This window comes from Equus caballus, chromosome 21 (genome assembly GCF_041296265.1).
Source record: "Equus caballus isolate H_3958 breed thoroughbred chromosome 21, TB-T2T, whole genome shotgun sequence".
NCBI classification, from domain to species: Eukaryota; Metazoa; Chordata; class Mammalia; order Perissodactyla; family Equidae; genus Equus; species Equus caballus.
Genome location: NC_091704.1, coordinates 54,653,951 through 54,676,666, shown reverse-complemented (window position 1 = coordinate 54,676,666; position 22,716 = coordinate 54,653,951). Strand labels below are relative to the sequence as shown.

The 22,716-nt window shown below is 36.4% G+C and overlaps 1 protein-coding gene across 6 annotated transcripts in view; it reads right to left on the bottom strand.

Annotated features, from left to right (window-relative positions):
* Positions 1-22,716, bottom strand: part of CDH12 (cadherin 12) — a 937,014-nt gene that overhangs the window by 255,610 nt on the left and 658,688 nt on the right. For all 6 annotated transcript variants that reach the window (XM_014734929.3, XM_070245950.1, XM_070245953.1 and 3 more), the window contains one exon: positions 22,124-22,539. In XM_014734929.3, coding sequence (XP_014590415.3) covers positions 22,124-22,354 — 231 coding nt within the window. In that variant the 5' untranslated portion in view covers positions 22,355-22,539. The remainder of the gene's footprint in view (positions 1-22,123; positions 22,540-22,716) is intronic.

The window sequence follows — 22,716 nt, the reverse complement described above, 5'->3', positions numbered from 1 at the left end:
TCTGTAACCTAGGTTTGCACAATCTTTTGACATGTTGTACTGTGCTTATATAATTACAAATATGTTTGATTATGAGCTTCTTATGGCATGTCCAATGTCTAAAACACACCTGACACACCGTAGGGGTTCAAAAGATTTGCTTAACTAAATTAAACGAATTTAGTAATCTACTGGTTACTGGTGTTGTAATTTTTTAATAAGAAGATCCAGTTAAACTTTTTATTGTACATCTCAGTAGTTAAGTACTTCTAAACAACAATTACATGCACTTTTTGCTTACTATGTGAATTCATCTGCCATCCAATGATCACCCTTTAAGTTGCACACACCTGGAATTAATTTACTCTTGGATTACTGTGACAATTTCAAACTCTTTTTCTGTAGTACATTACGAGTAATTGTGGAAATTACAGTTTGTTCTCAATACTTGCTATTCCATGGAGAGTTTCCAAAAAAAGCTGATGATTTGGAAGTTAGAATTCCCCAGTGAGAGTTCAACCACAAAACCAGCAAATACTGTAAGAACTTCATCTGCCCCACATGCGCTGATCTTGACGTTAGCGTGTAAAGGTGATTTTACCACCAATCAGTGTTCTTGTTGAATTCTAAGGCAATGTCTCTCAAAGTGTGATCACTGGGACACCTACATTTGATTCACAAGGGTTTCCTGTTAAAATGTAGATTCTCATATCCTACCCAAGACCTACTCATGCTCTGTCAGGAAAGAACCCAAAAGTCTACTTTTCCTTCTTTTATAATGACTACTCCAAGTAATTGTGATGAATCCTAAATAACTCCTGCTTTAAGGAAAGTAGAGCTATAGTAACACCTGACAGCTGTTGCATAGACATGGATGAGGACTCTGGAATATGGACCCCCCTGGAGACGGATCATCCCACTGCTTCACTCATGGTGTTATTTGAACTCTTTCACTCTGAGCTTGTTATATAGAAGGCACTTAATAATTAAGAGCTGTAGTTACTGTTTTCTTTATTATGACACAGTCACTTCTAAATAAGATCACCTAGATAACAAATAATAATTTTTATTTTATTGAGTTGCTATTTTTAAATGAAATGCATTTGTTATCCTGTAAATAATTATCCAATATCACTATTTATAGTATACCATAAAGAGTATACAATTGGGAAGACATAGGTGATTCTATGTTAACATTTTGGTGGTGGTTGTTAGATAGACCAAATCAATGTGGCTCATTTCAAAGAGGCAGGAGGGTTAACTCTGGCTACTCTATCCCACTTATGAGAGCAGTGACCTTGGATGCCCTATCTCATTTCTTTAAGTGTTGTTTTCATCATCTCTGCAATAATAATACACGTGACAAAATACAAATTATTGAAATAAAAGAACTTCTAGTCTTTTCCTTCTGTTATTCTCTAAAACTCATTCTGGCTTGGATCATTTCAGTCATTTATCCTCCCTTGATCTTTAAGTTTAATACAAAGTAGAAGACTACTTCTTGGGTATTTCTAATGACTAATCAGACAAAAAGAGAGTGAGAGAAGGATGGTGGAAGAGAACAAAAACTGGAAAACAGTTTTCAGACATTGGGAAGGGTGTGGTTCCATGGAGAACCAAATAGATGATATGAGAGAAAAACTAAGAGGACTTTAAAGGAATACTACTTGAGCCAGCCCCAGTGGCCTGCTGGTTAAGTTAGGTGTGCTCTTCTTCAGTAGCCCAGGCTTGGTTCCCGGGTGCAGACTGACACCACTTGTCTGTCAGTGGCCATGCTGTGGTGGCGGCTCACATACAAAAAAAGGAAGATTGGCAGCAGATGTTAACTCAGGGTGAACCTTCCCCAGCAAAAAAGTAAAAATAAAAATTAAAAAAAAAGAAATATTACTTGAGGATTATGTGTTACATTCATTGTCTCCAAGAACTGAGAGTAAATGATCTGAATACTTTGAAATTTCTCTTATCACATGGAATATTTTCTTTCAACTGCAGTTCTTGTCTGGGATTTAAACAAGTGGGTCACAGCTTCATACATTTCACAACCTCTTGGTTAAAAAACTTTTGTGAGGAGTAAAGGAAGCGATGCATAAAAAGTCACCAGCCCCCTGCCATGCACAGACAAAGCACAAGTAAAAATCAACGTTATTTATTAAATTTTACTTTTCTTCTCCCATAATCTTGTTTAAAGTATATTTCTGTTACATTGTTCCCACATATCCTCACAACAATAAAGGACTAGGACTTTTGTTGCTGTTTTATTTTACAATTCATTGGTTTCACTTCAATGAGCTTAACTGGCAACCTAAAACTACGAGCGATTATCTTCTTCTTTCAGCCAGTGTTTGTGACTATTTTCTTGAGAACTGTTCACCTATGACAGCCCACCCTGCCTCCATCTAATCTCCCTTCTATTCATAAAGCCACAGAACCAGTTGTGGGTGGACACGGACCTGAAGTTTAATTTTGACATTTTTTGTGCACCCACTCTGAGGCATTGTTTTTGCTTGTCTGTTTCACCCTTCTGCTTTCTAACGAGACAAGAATATAAATTTTACTCATTTTGTTTTGATTTTCAAGAATTGCTTTTCCCTCACAATCAATAAATTGTATTGACAACTTATTTTGACAAATGGTATATACATTTGTTGTTTTTCACATCACTTTTCTTGTCAAGCTTTGCAGAATCTCTTCCTTGGGTAAAATAAACGTTCATTACATTCGTTAAATTTATCTTAAAGCCTATTAGAACATGGGAATTCATTTTTATACACTGTATCATGGAGGTAAGCAAAGAATAACAACAAATTCACAGCATAAGATTCAACCAAGGGACTATTCAAAGCACAGTTCAAAACTTAGGAATATATCATTGTATATTTTGCCATATAATATTCGTGTAGCAAGAATGTTTTGTAGTTATATTTTAAAATAGATATTTGAAGAAGGTTTTCTTATCTCTAATACATTTACATATTTAATGATTGCATTTTTTTCAGCTTGTTTTTTCATTTAAGAAATCTGAGAATCTCTCTTATTAAAAAAAAAAAAGAAGTCATCCCAGCTAGATGAAGAAGAAGGCCTTCAGTTCCACCCTGCATTCCTGATTTGTCTAGAACCATCTGTGGTGGTGCCTGATAAGTCTTGCTGCTCTGAAGCTCTTTATTTCCACTGAAACATAAATTCCCTTGGAAGTTCTTTATCCAATAATTGAGTAATTGTGATGTCCTACTTCAGGGACTGAATTAACATATGTCTTAACTTACAGGCCATTCACCATCATCTCTTTATCTCCTTGAAAGTGAAATCATGAGAACGAATAATATGTGTGACACTACCTGCCTTCTCAGAGCTTTTCACTAACAGCCTGGTCTCATTTGGGAGCTTACTGTACTCTCTGTTAACATGCCTTATGTGCCAGAAAGCATATTAAATACTGGCAAATGTTATCCTGGCTATGCAGGCACATCTCCCTAGATCACGGTGGCTAGTATCCTGGCTTCATAGTCAAGGAGACCTATTTTTGGACCCAAGCTCCTTGATTTTACAAGCTACTTGTGACAAATGACAGAACATCTCTGTGCCTCAGCTTTCTTATCATTAGTATGCAGAAAAAAATAGCATTCCCCTCTTGGGGATGCTGAGAGAGTTAATGAAATAATTCCTGAGTACTCCACATAGAAATCAGAAAGTATTAAATTATAGGTGTGATTATTGACAATATTATAACTCACCTCTCGCTTTTACTCAATCACTCTATCTCTCACAGGAGTTTTCAAACGTATCCCATTTTTATCATCCCTAAGCCTTAAATAAAGCCATAGTTTCTCATGCCTAAATCCTTATCTTTTAAGTAACACCAAAGTAATTATTTTTAGTCAGCAAGTATAACCTTCTACTGTTACCGGAAATCATCTTGTGTCACTTTCCAGAAGCTGAGGTGGTTTCCAAGAGTATTAGGAAATCAAATTAGGCTAGAACTTGAAGGACGTAGACTTATTGTTTTGATTCTTGTTCTTTTCTTGGTCATGTTCATCTCCTGTTCTTAATGTTGTTTTTGCCATCTACTCTGGTCAAGGAAACTTTTTAATCTTCCTTTGTACTTCCCCTCTAAGCTATAATATAGGTCACTTGCTAAACACTAGAAATCCTACTCTTTCAAGAAATTGTTCTACAAACACCAACTCCACTCCATCATCTCTTATTCCAACTTCTTCATCTACTCAAATTCTATAAAAATTGCAAATAATTCCTAGAGTTGGAAGAACCAGTGAGTTTATAGCTAAATTATCTCCCGCCATAATATTTGTGAGTATCTGAAGTTTTGATTTTTATATATTTGAAGTTAGAAAAATTTCAACTAGAAACTTTCCATATAGTTTCTGCCTTCTAAGAAGAAGACTAGGATTTACTTTTGGACCAAACTTTTTCTTAGATCTGAAAAGAATGAATAGAATGGCTTACCGTAGTTACACAGGTACATGGTAGAGAACCTCCCCACTAATGTGTGGGCAAAGTTTTCTAATAGGACATTTAGGTTTGGGAAAGGTTGGCTCAAGTCTCAGTTAATATTGACTGTTAAAATTAGATTGCAGGGGCCAGCCCTGTGGCGACTGGTTAAGTTATCACACACCACTTTGGCGGCCCCAGGTTCACCAGTTCAGATCCGGGTCATGGACACAGCACTGCTCATCAAACCATCCTGAGGTGGCATCCTACATAGCAGCACTACAAGTACCTACAACTAGAATATACAACTATGCCCTGGGGGGCTTTGGGGAGAAGAAGTAAAAAAAAAAATAGAGATTGTTCCCACAGATGTTAGCTTAGGGCCAATCTTAGAAAAAAAAATTAGATTGCACTTTTCTTCTAGGTATATATTACATTTGAAAGTTTATAAAAGAGCAGAATAATTTCCTGGTAGTAATGCAGAGGCTATTAACGTGATTAAGTACGTCCAATATATGCAGAGTCCCTGATTGAGGCCAGATGATCAGAAGAACAATAGGGGCCCTTAGGAGAAAAGTGACAATAATGATCAAGAAAATTCTGAATCAAAACCAAGACTAGGCCATGGGAGAGTGATGTTATTTTAGGCCCAGAATACAGTTGATTCTGGACGCTTTGCCAATCACCTGCAATGAGCATTCCCCAGGCCAAACTTTTACTGCCTGCATGTTGTGATTTAATAGAGCTATAACAGTACTGACATAGCCTTTAAGGCCTTGGTAGTTTTCTAAATGATGGACACATTAAGGTGGCCACACAATTTGTCATTCAACAGAAACACTTTTGAAAGCAAAAATGGATGCTGTTAATAATTTCACCCCGACAATCAGGTGTTACCCTATACCCAACTGGATTATTGCTGAGAAGAGAACACCTCTTCCTTTGCATCATGAGGACCAGACTTGGCTTTGAAAAACCAGCAGAGACCTGTACTGCAAGGCCAAGCAGAACTGGGACAATGACAATGCTGTAGTCTGCCCTTCACTCCGCACAGAAGCACCTGCAAGGAACCTATTCATGAAAGGTGCAAGCCACATGGGAAAGGACTAGACATCCCGCTCAATTGGCACATGGGGACTTGTTTTCTAATGATCTCAAAATAGCAAGTAAGAGCGACCTGATTTTGTAGATATATATTATTGAAGCCTAGAACCAAAGGGGAGTATGTTGAAACCTATGCTTTTCATTCCTCACAACACTCACTCTTCCCTTTTATCTAAGCTCTTATTTTACTCATCCTAAAATTCTCACAGTCCCTGCTTTTATCCATTTACCTATATCTTATTTGTTCTTCTGAACTCTCACTCAGGAAGCTTAGTGTATTGAGAGTGCACATAATTATTTTTCTGTAAGTAATTATTTTACTTAATTGAACTGGAATATTCCCCTACTGAGTTACTTAATTATTAACTTACCAGCTTCTCTTGATCATTGTTTGATTAAAAAATTTCACTTAGTAATATGTGTTCATGGCCATTAATAAAGGCATCACCTTTGAAATATTAACGACTATACTTCAAACTGATTGAATGATACAAATTAAATAATCATTTCTTAAATATATTTAATGTGCTATATAATAACTAAGTTTGTATTTAAAGAAAGATTGCATGTTACAGAAAAACCTAACCAATGGAGGCAAAAACTAGAAATATGCTTGGCAAATTAATTAATGAGTGCATGTTTACACACATTGATAAAAATATAACTAACACTTCTAAACTTTGAATTTAAACACTGGCATTATAAACTATGAAATCTAGGGGCTGGACTGGTGGCATAGTGGTTAAGTTTGGTGCATTCCGCTTTGGTGACCCTGGTTCGTGGGTTCAGATCCTGATCTGAAGATCTACACCACGCCTCAGCCATGCTCTGGTGATGACCCACACATAAAGTAGGGGAAGATTGGCACAGATGTTAGCTCAGGGCTAATCTTCCTCAGCAATAAATAAATAAATAAAAATATGAAATCTAGATTTCTTCCATGAAATGCAAAAATTGTAAACATACACATAATTACAAAATTCATTTGTGTTTATTGTAATGAATATAAAGGAGGAAGACATTATATATAATAAATAAATGTTTAAACCAACCAAAGGAAAGAAAACAGGATCTTTTAAATAAGTGTTTAAGTTATTTTTCTCCACTATGCATATTAACATTTATTTAATCTTTAGTGCACCACAAGTCTCTGTGGTCTCTTTTTTTTTTTTTTTTTTGAGGAAGATTATCCCTGAGCTAACTACTGCCAATCCTTCTCTTTTTGCTGAGGAAGACTGGCCCTGAGCTAACATCCATGCCCATCTTCCTCTACTTTATATGTGGGACACCTACCACAGTATGGCTTTTTGCCAAGTGGTGTCATGTCCGCACCCAGGGTCTGAACGGCGAACCCTGGGCTGCCGAGAATCAGAACGTGACAACTTAACCGCTGCGCCACCGGACCGACCCCGTCTCTGTGGTCTTGATTTTGTTCATTTATTCACATGAATATATTTGGTTTTAACCTGACTTCCCCAATACATTGTTAACTGTGAATAAACTTGTTTCATCTTTGCTTTACGATAGAAATCACTGCACTTCCAATAAAGTGAGCTTCCTGAATTCTAGTAATAATTTCTCCAGCTATTGTGACTATGTGTCCCAGATTATATTATACTGTTGTTCCAGCTACATGGATACACTTAGATGAGGAAATGAGAGTGTGGAACATGGGTGTGCTTGTGGTGCAGGGAGAGTCTTGGGAAACTAAGGGGCAATAGTGGAAATGCGAATCTATGTCCATATTTATGTCCACTCCAGAGAATGTGACAGATTCTTCCTATATGATTCTCTTGTTCCAAGGAAGGAAAAGTACATTCTGACGAATCTAGACACCTTTCTGTGAAGCCCAAATCTTCACATTCCATCCAGAAATAGTAAAATTCCTACACTGGGCAAAATGTATGGAGTGAAGATAGCACAGCGACATTAATGACACTTGGCTGAGAATCTACATACATTGTCCCTTGTGAGAATTAAGTAATCCCCACAATAAACTTGTTATTTTCTTTCCATGTCATCTCTACTTTACAGATGAGCATACTGAGGTAGTAAGGTTATTCAAAGCCACTAAAGAGCCCATGATTCTTTCACTGAGTTCTGTTGGTTCTCTCTCAAGAGACCTATTACTGACAACTAGCCCTTGTCCCTGAGAATCCCGAATTTTCAAGACAGAGACAGGACTGAGAGAGCAGTTCTGAGTGTCCACAAATGAAAGGCTTAAGTCCGTATAGTGTTTTTGTTGTGTGGAGTGTAATTATCTGAATAAGAGTCAGCACACATTTTCTATAAAGGGACAGATAGTAAATATTTTAGGTTTTGTGAGCTATACAGTTCTTGTCATAACTACTCAACCTTGACATCTTGTGTGAAAGCAGCGGCAGACAATATGTAAACAAATGAGCATGGTTGTGTTCCAATAAAACTTTATTTACAAAACAGGCAGCAGGCTGGATTGGGTCCGAGAGCTATAGTTTCCTAATCCTTCATCTAAACTCATATTTGAAAAGTTCTTGTTAATGTTTAAGTTTTCCTTTATTTTGCAAAATATTTCTCTAGAACTTCTTGACCTTGAGATAAAGGATAGCATAAGCAGGGGTGACCATTAAGTGAAGACACACTTTCAAGGATGCTTAGATACCTGTCATCATTAGAGAAAAAAAATGTGTGATTAAGATTCTTTAACAAACTCAGTATCAGAACCCCTCTTTTCTTCCTTGAAATATAAAGCAAATGAATCAGATAAGGAGGTAGATTAGAAAGACCTGTTCAATTCAGTTCAAACACTGGGAATTCAGGGACGTAGAGTTCTTCGGGACTAATTGGACATGAAAATATTTCTCTCCTCATTTCCACTACTCCCCGCCACGAAACTATGAGGACGTATCCTTGCTGTTTCATGATCCACAAGAGCCACATATTTACAAGCATTCAATTAACTGGAAACAAATAGAGTGTTGGTGCAAGGTTTCATGGAGTAATGATGAAATTTCACTTCTTTAAAGGCAGCAAAGTGATCAGATATGTCACTCACAACTCTGTGTCCCTTAGGGAGCCAAGGGATATGCAAAGATTCATGATAAAATGTGTCCCCTGCACTAATTCCTTGACATTTGAAAATATATTTAGGAATTTTTAGAAGTTTTTAATAACATTATCTAAAAGGAAGTCTAGTGTATTTTTGTGCATATATTTACTGTTTTTAACCTGTTAAAATAGCCTTTGTTTTTTTCCTGAATTTCCCCTTCTTTTCGTCTCTTAACACCTTTTCCAATCAAGATAGAAAGGAAGGAAGGAGGAAAAAAAGAAAGAGAATTATACTTAACTTATGTTATCTTTGGTCTCACTTTTATTTTCAACTGTCAGTTTAAAGCTAGGCTTTAAATGAGTTAAGAACCTTTGATTGTTTAAATAAAACAATGCTTCTTCACTCATTTGAGAGAAATCAACCCATTGCTAGTTTCCATGTACTTCTTTGGCACTACGTGAACGCAGCTGTGGGTTTAAGGAAAACATTCATTGATCTAACTTGTAGACAGTTATGAACCAAAAGAGAAATTTTAAGGAATTTCCTGATCACAATCATGTAATGAATGGATAATAAAAATAATTTAAATATTTTCCTATTTGATAATCGCAATGTTTTCACTGAAGGGAAAAATTACTGGAGGGTTATGCTTTCAACCATTCCTCACTATCTGGCTTTATTTTCAAAGTACAGCTTTCCTTGTGTTTTAATTTAATTTTTTTGCTTTTTAAAGCTACAACACACTTCTTCAGGGATGGCTTCAAAAGTTACTATTTGAAACATATTTGCAACAGTAGCTGACATGGTCAGCACAACTGTCATGCCATCTTTCAATGCCACCAATTCATTGTTTCGTTTGTAAGTCTACTCCACAGAGAATTTATCTAGAGCCTTTTATGGTAGGTCCTCCCTCTCCCCAGCGTCCACATCCACGGATTCTGCATCTGCAGATTCAACCAACTGTGGATGAAAAGGCCTATACTGGTTGCATCTCGACTGCACATGTTCAAACTTTTTTTCATTGTCATCATTCTCTAAACAGTACAGTATAACAACTATTTACATGGCATTTACATTGCTATAGATATTATAAGTAATCTGGAGATGATTTAAGGTATATGGGAGGATGCGTCTAGGTCATATGCAAATACTACTGCCATTTTAAATATGGGACTCGAGCATCCACTTTGGAACCAATCCCCCGTGGATACCGAGGGATGACTGCATATGTCATGGGAAAATATCATTGCCCTCTTTCAATGCCCATCATATTGAAAACAACATTTTGAATTACAATCTCATATTCTTTATGATAAATGGTTGAAAATATGATAAAATCCTATAAATTTTCCAAACTATCTCGGGCTATTTCAAAATTCAATAGCACTGAATACTTTGTAAAATAAAGAGAAATTTAATTCTATGTAAACTCCCCACTCATTATAATAAATCAGTATTTATGATGGAAAAATAATTCTTACATTTTAATCAGGGAGTGAGACTATCAGCATAATTGTGAGGAGGTTTTATCCCAAACAATTATTAATATCCAGTAGCTGAAAGATAAGTTATCTTCTGTTACTCAGGTAAGAAAAATAAGTATGTATACTGCAAAGGTTATACTTATTGATAAGATAGTTATTTTTTGGAGACCAATGTCACTAAGGGCCAGAAGTAGACTTGGGACATTTCTTCATATATTCAGTTCCAACCCTCTTTTATATTTACAATTCTACATCCAAGATTCAGGACAGAAGAGAGTATCAACTCTGCGAGGAAAGTCTTTTTTTATGTTGCTTGAAAATAAGAGAGAGAGAGAAGGTGCCATCATTCGACTAAGTGATGAAGTAATTCAGTTAGCCAACAGAAGAAGGTATTTAAATTGTTTCTAATTTTCACTGTCACTATATTATATGGTATAGCTTTAATAAGGCGACACACTGCATAGCACTGTGAGACAATTCTCCACCATCTCTCAAGTTCCTGCAGATTTTACACAGAAAGCGCTGAATGCCCTTTTTTTAAGACTAAATTTTCAAGAATGTTAATATAGGAAACAACCTTGACAAGTTTAGTGTTATCTTCTAAAGCAAAAAAGTAGACATGCTGCTTACTACCCAGTAAAATATAGATAATGTCTCCCTCCTAAGCAAAGGGCAAAAATCATCAGGTTTCCTCTCCCATAATGCAACCCACTGTACATCCTGCATCCATCTGGGCCTATCCGTTTTGCTCCTATGCTACATGGGGTACTGGGCACTAACTCAATTATGCTGATGCTCATACTGTTGCTGTGCTGTGAGTAATAATGTTTCTTTTCTCTGACCCAGGTATCTCACGTCTTCTTCCAACGTTCATGAAACGGTCAAAGATGAACAGTTCTTAACATGACATAAAACAACAAAAACAATAAAAACAACAGCATTCTTTAATAATAAGTATGAGTATGCATTAAAAGTCTACTCTAAAGTGGTTACACTGATATATGCTATATGGGAAATCTCCTTTATGCAATCTCTATGGGAAATTCCAGGAGTAGAAAATAGATGCTTTCATAAAAGTAATTTCATGTATTAGTTATATTGCTTAAATGTCAGTTGCAATAAATTATGGTGTGTTTCATGAACAATGAAACATATACAGGTGGTTCCTCTCATAATAGTGGTTTCACTTTTTTAGGAGTCAAGAAAAAGGAATATTTCTCACTTAAACATACTATACTTAAAGTGTACCAAAAGAACTCATTTGTATTTCAAAAGTATGTTTGAGTGGCATAACCATGGCATATATTCATAAACTCAATATTGTTAGAAGAATCACCTGGTATAATATGAAAGTTGTGGAGATTCAACACTGTTAGACCTCTGCGAGTACTGCTTTCCAAATAATCTAATATTTTATAGAAAAAGTTTTAGAAACACATGTACACTTACACACAAACGCACCACACACACACACACACACACACACAAAATTGACTATACTGTGAAGTTTGTAGCAAATGCACTTGAGATATTTCTGGTGAAAATATAATCTGAGTATGTGATATCCCACTCTATCATTAATTATACGAATTGCAACACATGTGCTTAAGCACACTCATGTGGATAATTATTATAAAACCTGGAATTAGAATCAAAACTTCCTAACTCTTTTTCCTAGCTTTGAAGTAACTACAGTCAGGCAGCATCCATAAATAATACAGAGAAATTGTTAGAAGAAAATAAAGAATTAAAAGATAATTAGAGGTAAGGTGGAATATAGCAGAAGAAGGAGAAGGAAAAAGAAGGAAGAAAGAAGTAGAAAAAGAAATTTAAAAAACAGTGCTCAAACTTTAATACTGTCCATGGTATTTCTGAAATGCTGGTTTTAGTAATTCATATATTGATTTAAAGATAGTTGAATTTATTCAAGGTCCAGCCAATTCAATTAAACACATTAAACCTTTATTGCGTAGCTATTGTGAAACAACCAGCATGCTAGAAACAAGAAATACGTTGAAAAGGGGAGAAAAGAATTGGAATACAATGGACATCATCTATTTGACAAGCGCTTTAGTATATTGTTATTTATTTGTTCAAGTTCCATTTCAAGCAATTTTCCTTTTAAATGTATTACTATCCAATAACATCCAAAGATGATTATCTCAAAGACAGCCTCAAGTATAGAGAGAAAATATAAAACTCAGGAATTGGTTTAAGAACCAAGGTGTGCAAAACATTATCAGGCTTACCTAATGGTTCCTTTGTGTGTTTTGCTACAGAAAGAGCAGGTAGCTAAAGATGCTTTAATTAGCAGGAAGATCAATCCATTTGCCAGCAGCATGGATTAGAAACAAGACCTTGATTTAGGCATTTGAATATACTGCAAATGTTCTCAGATATGCAGCAAGACTGTAGTCAAGAGGATGCGTTAGGTTTCAAATCTTATATGAAGATTGAGTTGGTATTATGAACGGTGAATCTCAAATGAACAGGAATTACTCCAATATTGAAAGCTCCCACTTTAGGAGTAAATTGAACCGTGAAAACTACATTACGGGCTTTTCAAAAAGTTACGTGACTCACAAACCAAATAAATAAATAGACAGACAAACAGACGCACAGATAGATAATGTTGAGCTATGAAAACAAGTTTTAAATTGTGTTCGTATAACTTTATGATATAATTTGCATTTTTATTGGGTGAAAAGGGTTATATACATGAGTGAAAATATCATTTTAATATTGTATTAATTTATAAGAAACTCCAGATAAGCAAATTATTTTTGCAATGCAATTATAGCTATTTTAATAAGCTATTGAACTACTTCTATTTTTCCTTCTTATTCTTTTTTTTTTTTTACTAATCTAAAACTAAATTCTACATATAATTACAAAAGAAAGTGAAATTTTATGCCACTGTCTTGACTTCCATATATATATGTATATAAAAGAACATATTTTATTGGTAAGTCTCTTTGGAACTTTAGTGTTTGTAGTTCCACCCTACTTTCTCTTGGACTTCTCCTTTTTTAGTACCCTTCTCTCTCTCCTATCACACTGGCAAAATAACAAAGTGAAACAACCATCTACTCCTTTTCCTCCTTTCCTAGGGCCTCCTGCTGATTAAGAAAGTCAACATTGTTGATTATTTCTACCACCTGAAAATATTTTACAATGTCCTGTCTCTTAAATCCTAAGAGTCAACCAGAATTTCTTTCTTCTAAATTTCTTCAACTCACTTCATCTTTTATCAGCATCAGATTGGCTCTATTATTCCTTTGAAGGTTAATTTTATCTGTTAACTTAATTGGGCAAGGATGCCCAGATATTTGATCAAACACTATTCTGGATGTTTCTATGAAGGTGTTTTTAGAATGAGATCATCATTTTAAATTGGTGGACTCTGAGTAAAGCAGATTAGTCTCCATAATATATGTGGGCCTCATCCAATCAGTTGAAGGCCTTACTAAAACAAAGACTGACCTCTCTGGAGCAAGAAGAAATTCTGCCAGCAGAAGGCCTTTCAGCGAGGACTGTAACTCTTTCTGGGTCCCCAGCCTGTCTGCCTACCCTGAAGATTTTGGACTTTCACCTCCACGATCATATGAACCAAACATATTTATTTATTTATTTATTTATTTATTTATTTCTGCTTTATTTCCCAACCCCCCCCCCCCCCCCAGTACATAGTTGTATATCCTAGTTGCAGGTCCTTCTAGTTGTGGGATGTGGGAAGCCACCTCAACATGGCCTGACGAGCGGTGCCATGTCCACGCCCAGGATCCTAACCCTGGGCCACCGCAGTGGAGCACGCGAACTTAACCACTCGGCCACGGAGCCGGCCCCCCAAACATATTTAAAATTAACATAAATATATATATAAACATCCTATTTATTCTGTTTCTCTGGAGAACCATGATGAGTACAGATTTTGGTACTAAGAGTGGTTCTAAAGGAACATCTTATGGATGAGTTTTCTGAATTGGTTCTATGGTTCCTGGAACTGACTCTGTAATCTGATTAGATTTAAAGATGCTAATGACTCTATCTCCAGTAGTAAAGACAGCACTGATAGTCCATGGTGTGATATAGCAATAGAGATAAGCAAAATATCACCATCGGATACTCCTAAGGGAACATTTAGAAGAGGCAAGCATCTGAGTGACCATATATTTGATACCTTTGAACATTTTTGTCAAACTCATGATTATAATGACATTGGCTGGTTGCTCCTAGTGTCGCTGGATGTCTTAGTCTGTTTGGGCTGCTATAATACCAGAAGATAGGTAGCTTACAAACAACATAAATTTACTTTCCACTCTTCTGGAAGCTGGAAGTCCAAGACTGGAGTGCCAGAATGGTCTGGTAATGGCCCTCTTCTGGGTTGGAGACTTCTTGCTGTATCCTCACATGGCAGAAGAAGCTAGCGAACTCTGTGGACCTTTTCTATAAGTGCACGAGTCCCATTCATGCGGGCTCCATCTTCATGACCTAAGAACTTCTCAAAGGCCCTGCTTCCTAATGTTATCACATTAGACATTAGGATTTCAACATATACATTTGTGGAGACAAAAACTTTCAATCCATGGCACTGTAAAAAGCGAGAAAAGAAACCGATATGCTCAGGGATTTGAATTCCCAGCTCAAGAACCACATAACTGACCTGACAGCTTCTATGTCTGCCTGAAAGAGACCGTTATCTCCTTTAGCCACAGAACAGAGACTGCTGAAAAAAGAAATGCCCAATATCTCACCCAGCGAGTGGCGGAATTACAATACAAATTGAATTCCCAGTCAGGCAGTATGTCTACTTTTAAAGTGAACACATTGATTGTGAAGGACTGGGGTCCTGAAAATTGAAATGCAGATATGTGGAAAGACCCTGATGAAGCTGGGGACATTGACACTTTAAATTCTGTTGAGTCTTCCTTGCCAGCAAAGCAGCTGCTCCACCCCCATTGGAGGAGATTAACCCTGAACACCTGGGGAAACTGTAATGGCCTGCCAGAGTCAGTTGCCATGCAAGACACTGCTGATCCTTCAAGACCCACCTTCACCATTCCTTTTTGCTTTTTGATCTATAGCAAGACTCAAGTCTCAGCATGCCCCTAAAGGTGAAATACAAAGTGTGACCTATGAGTAGATGTGCTACACACCAAAAGAACTACTTAATTTTTCTAAACAGAATTCCAGGGAATAGCTGTGGGAATGCATATTAAGGGTATGAGATAATGGTGGAAGGAATGTAAAGTTGGATCAGGCTGAATTTATTGATATGGGCCAACTAAGCAGATATTCTGCATCTAATGTTGCATTTAATATCACAGCTGGGGAGTTATAGAGTGCTGTAAGTTTACTCGGATGAAACATGGAGCAAAAGGTTGCCCACAGCATGGATTTGAAATGCCAGACCTGCCTTGGTTTACTGTAGAGGAAGGGATTCAAAGGCTTAGGGAGATAGGAATGCTAACTGATTTGTCACTTAAGACCTACTCACCCACTCTGGCAGCTTCCAGAGGACACATCCCTCACCATGACTGTGAGAAGTAAGTTTGAGAGGGGAGCTCCAGGATCCTTGAAGAGCTCTGTGATGGCTCTTCTCTGTAGGCCAGAACTTACAGTGGGAACTGCTGCCACTGAACTGGAAAACCTAAATGCAATAGGGATACTTGGATCTTGGGGTGACAGGGATCAAGTGGCAGCATTCAATGGCCAAGGCAAGGCCAGTGTAGTTACCATAATGGACAGCTGAGATAAAGTAGCAACCTGAATAGTCTGACACAAAGAGACCTATGGCATTGACTAGTTGATCATCATTTTCCTAGAAATGAAATAGCTAGGAAACCTAGCAAATTCTTATTTGATCTGTACATGCAGAAAAATTCCAGTCAAGTGAACAAAAGTCTAACTTGAATCATAAAAATAGAGTCATGGCTTCTCAAGCTGTTCCCAGACTCAAGCCAGATTACAGATTCAACACCCCTTGAATGAAAGGAAGTCCCGGTCCCCTTGAGGAATGAAAGGAAGACCTGGTACCCTGGTCTCCGTTACACTTCCAAAAATTTATACTGTTAATCTTTCTTCCAACATTCCTCAAAGGGACCTTTACTGGGCTGACTATGCAATGGGAAAAGGAAATAATCAGACCTTTAGGGAACTATCGGACACTGGCTCTGGACTGACACTAATTCCAGGAGATTCAAAATTCACTGTGGCCCACTATCAGAGCAGGGGCTCATGGAGGTCAGATGAGCAATGGAGCTTCAGCTCAGGTTCATTTCACAATGGGCCCAGTGGGTCCCCAAATCCATCCTGTAATTATTTCCCCAGTTTGGGAATACATAACTGGAATAAATTGGAATAGATATATTCCATAATTTTGTATAATATATATATATTCCATAATTGGAGTAGATATACTCAGCATATCTGAATCTCTTCCCTGAGTCTCCAGCCTGCTGGTCTACGCTGAAGATTTTGGACTTGCTTCTCTACAGTCACATGAGCCACTTCCTTAAAATAACACATTCTCTCTCTCCATATGTAAATACACACACACACATCCTGTTGGGTTTGTTTCTCTGGAGAACACTAACTAATAGAATACATATCAGATTAAACCAGTCATATCAATAGGTCACAGATCAATCTCTTTCACCTACACTTTTGAAATCTATTGGGTGTACCCACTTCTTTCTCCTTTCTTTAAGCTCTACAGAAAACTATTCAAACCATTTTGATAAAGGTCAGCTCTGGATCACTAACTGACAAAACCATACAGTCTTCTCAGTCATTGTTTAATTTGACCTGTGGAGTTCAATATTATTTGCCATTCCTTATTCTCAAAACTTTCTTTTAGTTTATTTTCCATGACTCTATTTAATGCTTGTCTTTTATCTCTTATTAGCTAGATCTATCTAATTATTCTTCATCTGCTTTGCAGTTAAAAATCAGCATTCTCATATCTTCTCCGTAATTTCTCCTACTGTGTTATCCACTTATGAGATTTTGACTCCCATCTGTGTACTGATTACTCCTATGTCTGTGTCTACCATAGGCCTTGCTTTTGTGAACTCTAGATTAACATATCTAAATATCTGAGATACTCTACCTGCATACTTCTAAGTGCCTAAGTAGATATATAATGTCTAACAGTGATGATTCTATTTCTTACTCTAGAGCAAAACCCATATAGGATACTAGTAAAATCAAAGTCAGAAATCTGCGGCATTTTTTTAAAATTTCTCCCTCTCTTTCATTCTTTACATACATCTTTCCACTAATTTTTTTGTGTCATCTTTATATTCCCATGACCAATGGATCTTTAAGTCTTTGATTATCCTGCCACTGCCTTTCACATCTTCACCTGTAATATCCCATCTCCTTTATTACTTCTTAACATGCCTACTGTAACCTTCTCCTGAATATGTTCTCTGTCTCCATGCCTGTTGCTCTGCCTCCAATGAGTCCTTTAAATGGCTCTCTGAGTGCTCATTCTAGAACCGCAATTCTGTCCATAGGAATCCTCAACCAAGACATTTTGTAGATCTTGACACCTTTAAGAACAAGTAATAGTTAATGTACAGCATGGGGATTATTGTTAATAACGCCATATTGCGTATTTGAAAATTGCTAAGAGAGTAAATCTTAGGAGTCTTCATCTCAAGAAAGAAAATTATAGCTACGTATGGTGATGGAGGATGACTATATTTATTGGAGTGATCATTTTGCAATATATACAAATGTTGAATCATTATGTTGTACACCTGAAACTAATATAATGTTATATATCAATTATACCTCCATCAAAAATAAATAGATAAATAAGTAAGACAATAAGAGCAAATAATACTGATCTTGGTATCGGACTTGTGGCTCTCCACACTTTCTGTATTTACATATTCTAAACAGCTGGCTTCACACTCTCTGACTATATTGAAATATGCTTATCTAGGCTCACTTTGAACTTTCAAGCCTCAGTGCTTATAAAAACTTTTCCTCAGACTTTCTCTTCTGAAAAGATAAATTCATCCTTCAAGACTCATCTCAGGTGCTTCCTCCTCTGTGAAGACTTTCTTGAATTCCTCCATCTTCTAGACAAGTCATAGACCTTCCTTTGTCTCCACTGTCCCTTATAGGGTCTCCGTTACAGTACTCTTAACAGACTATTGAAAATATTATTAGCTCTTAAGATCCTTATAAGGTAAACTATGATATTTTCTGGTGCAATGGATTTAAATTACTTGGCTTAAAATCCTACTTTTAGCATTTACTGGGTGATGGCCATAGGGAAGTTACTTAACCTTTCTGTGCCTCAGTTTTCTGATATGTAAAATGGGGTTACTGATAATCTTCCTCATAGTGCTGCTGTGAAGATTACATTAGTTTATGTATACAAAGCGATTAAAACAGTGCTCAAAGAAGCACTCAATACAGCTTACCTATTATAATTGCAATCTAGGGATCTTCATACTTAAATTTACCCCCACAAGACTTAACACTTCCTCAAATTGTAATGCATTCTCAGTTAAAAATATGATGAACAAGTGAATGCCTCTGAAATTAGTGCTTATATATGTTTCCACTTTTAATATTTTTGCCATATTAAACAATTTAGATTTAAAAATTGCTGCTAACAAAGGTCATCTAAAATGACAACTCAATTTTCTAAATTATTCTTTGAGGATAAAATGGGCAGCATTTTCTTGATACAGACCTTTGAGCCTGACATAACTTAGTACTACACAGACAGAAGCACCCAGTTATACATGTTAGTATATGCATCCAACTTACTGTGTGTGTACGTGTCTTTAATAATACTTTTTTATGGTGAACTTGAGCATTGATAGCATCTGAATTAAAAATTTTTGCCTATCAAATTAATTTCCATGTTACTCTGTAATATGGCACCTTATACTTATCCAGGTACTGTAGTAAATCCAAAATGTGTGTTTGAAGAAAGCATTGGCCTTACCTCTGGACACTCCTGTGATTGCTTTGTATATAAAGTAAAGTAACATTCATTATAAGCAATGTCACAGTTTGGTCTTTCTTGAAAGGATGTCAACATTAACGTATGCTCCTTTTAAATATAACAATTGTTGATGCTGATGTCCACTAAGCCACTCAAGTGACACCCTCCTCCACCTCGCCTGCCATAAATTTCTAAATGAAGAAATTCTTTTAGATTCTTTTATATTTAAAATAGGGGAATTGATTTTTCTTCTCAATAAGTGGAGCTTTCAATAATGGGAACTATTCGAATTAATGTTTTCTATAGATGCTCTTGCTGCAAAGAAACAGAGTTAAATCTGAAATTCAATTATAGTGGTTCAGTTGACCATTGTGTTGGTACATTTGAATTTGCCCTTCATTTTTAGCCCTGAGTTCTATTTTATTTATAAATCTTTACTTTTCTATAAACTGTGTCAAAGCCTTTCTAGAAAGAGCAGGAGCATAAATACATCTATATGTGTTTACACACACACATGTAATGGCTTGAATTGGTCCCAATGTTATCTAGAATGATCAAGACAGAGTTTATTAAACTTTAATTAGTTTCCATGTAGAAAGAAAATTTTGGAACTGTTGTTTCATTTGCAATGTACATTACCAGAGAACCATGGGTTTTCATTACATATTACAAATGTGGAGCCATGTACCTGTGAAAATAATATTTAATTTAATAATAAGTTGGATCTTAGAATTACTCCCTTTTAATCTATTTGTAAATAATAATTCATCTTTTAAGTGAATTGGATGAATTCCATACTATTGTAGCAATTATAAAGATAGAATTCCGGAGTATCAAACAAAACTTGCATAAATAACTCCTAGACCCTGTTTACTTATTACTCTAGTCAGTTTCATTAATTCTTCAGCCAAGGGGCTGGGCCGTGGCCGAGTGGTTAAATTTATACGCTCACTTCAGCGGCCCAGGTTTTCGCCAGTTCAGATCCTGGGCACAATCTAGCACCTCTCATCAAGGCATGCTGAGTCAGCGTCCCACATACCACAACTAAAAGGACCTGCAGCTAGAAAATACAACTAGGTACTGGTGGGCTTTGGGGAGAAGAAGAACAAGAAGAAGAAAAAAGATTGTCAACAGGTGTTAGCTCAGGTACCAATCTTTAAAAAAAAACATTCAACCAAATGTCAACTTTCTCACATCAAATTTGGACAAATAAAGGCTATGGATCCGCTTCAATCAAAACCAGAGAATACCTGCTTGTCAGACATTTGCCAGGTACCTCAATGTGATGTCTAGTTTTCGTTTTAAGCAGAGATGAAATAACTGCTACCAATGAGGCAGAGTTTTAGAGCTATGCTACCCTTTCCGTTGTCTTGAATTTCAAAACTTGATCCTTATATTAAATTAATTCACAAGAAACAAGTGTACCAGAATAACATGAAATTAGTTCACCTTAGAAATGTTTTAGTGATTATTATATTCCACGATCATATGGAGGAATCATATAAGCAGAAGAAATGAACAGTAATATCAGGAAACTTCCATGCTTTAGAGTGCTTTCCTCAAAATTTTCTAAGACCCCTCTTGTTCCCAGGGCTATATGTGGGCAGCAATGCTATCTGGGTGAGGTGCCCTGGGCAAGAACTGCTTGGGCCCAGAGCCATTTCTCTCCTTTAAAGCCATTTCTCTCTGACTTTCTACTCAATTTTTGAGCCCATCAGATACCCCGTGGAACTCCAGGACTAGCATCTATGGAGTTGTCCCAGGGCCACATGACCAGGCTCTGATTCCTATTCGGCAGCTTGTCAAGGAGATTGCTCCTGCTTAATGGCACTGCATATTTTTCACAAAATCACTAGAAATTAGACCGCCAGAATGGTACTCAAAAATTGATTTTGTGTGACTCAAATTTTACATGTAGGTAGTTGTCCCACAGAAAATGTTTGCCTGTGGCCCCATACACCTAAGCGCAACCCTGGCTATGTGGTCATTTCTAACAAAGGTTCTATTTGAAGACCCTCTTCACTGTATTATTTAATATTCTTTAAATACATTTTTAAAAGGTAAATTCCAAAAGTGTACTGCAAATAATTTAGATATCGAATGGATTTGCTTCCCTTGACCTAACATTGCGACCGTAAGACTCAGCATGTTTCTCACTCATCTAGGCTTCCAGAAAGCTCTGAGAACTCTAATGTTCAAGAGACATAATCTATAGTAGCCTCCTAACTCTTCTATCCTTCTATATTAGGCTCCTAATTCCATTTCTGTCTTTGGATTTATTTTAAAAATCTCTTCAAGCACATATGTTTTTATTAAAACTATGGCAAAATCTTTTAGAAAATTTATAAACAGAATAAATGAAATCAAAATAAAATATTCATTTTTTTGGAAAAATATTTTTTCTGGTGTCATTGATAAATTTTATGTAAGGAAATTAGCAGTAAAGCATGAATGTGTTGAAATAGACAGTTGTCAACAAGCATTTTTGTGAAAAAAAAATTTCTATAAACTTGCCATAAGACTTAAAAATTGTGTGTTGTGTTGAAGATTGACGTGCATGTATTTGGGTTCTAACATTTGTTACTTTGGCCATAAATAGTTTCATAACTAGCTTGCCAAACATATAATAAATAAATAATTTCTAAAGCATAAGCAAGCCCAGTCAAATACTACAAAGCCAAAATCCAAATGGTATGTTGTACAGATCATCATGGTCATTCAAGGATACCAACAGATAATACTTTTCTATGTCTGTTATTGGTAAACAATTTCAGAATGTCTGTAAGCAATAATGTGCTATAATAACATTTTTAATGACATTTACATATTTTAACTTCATATCTTAAGCAAAGGATATCAAAAGTAGGAACAAAAATATAGATTACTTTCACTAAAATAACCTGGGAGAATTGAAGTGAACAAGGATTAAATGATATTCCAAAGCTTACCCGGGCCACTGAGTCAGGAAGAGAAACCAGGTCTCTTGGATTTCAATTCCAGTGTTCTAGTCACTGGTTTGTTCAACTCCTGTGCAAAACATCCATACACAATACACAATGCATAATCCCCCTTGCTATCAAGTGGTTGTCAAAAGAAACACGCCATTACCTTTCCCACATACTGAGGCTCGGAGCCCATGTATTCCTCCAGCACAAAAAACTGATTCCATACCCAGCCACGTTTAACTCGTTGGAAATGTGGTCGCCGCCCTGGCAGGTGGATAGCATTTTCTCTTGGTTCCGTGGCTAAAGTCTGTTGTGGCTGTGGTTGAAGTGGTGTTAGGAGACCTCCATCAAACAGGACCCAGAGAAGCAGGGATAAACAGTTCCTTGTAAGCATTGGCAAAGGCTTTCCTACAGCAGAGTAATAAAACTCCAGCACTTAATGCAGAATTGTGGAATCCAGGTTTGAGGTGTCTGTGGCCTCCACCACTTAGCTTTCTGTTTTATTGCAGAAATGATAATGCAGGCATTAATCCTTTTGATGAAAAGCCTTTGGCTGTATTATATTCCATCTAAAGGGACCTATAAAACAAGTTAACAAAGATTCATTAAATTGGTAGAATTACATGATGATAGTCATCAAAACTCTCATTATATCTGCCAACGTTTAAAGAAAGAGAGAGGAAAGACTCGAAAAAATTATACTGGTAAATAGTCACTGCTATTCAACCTGTAAACTTGGATAAACTAAGTTTTTCA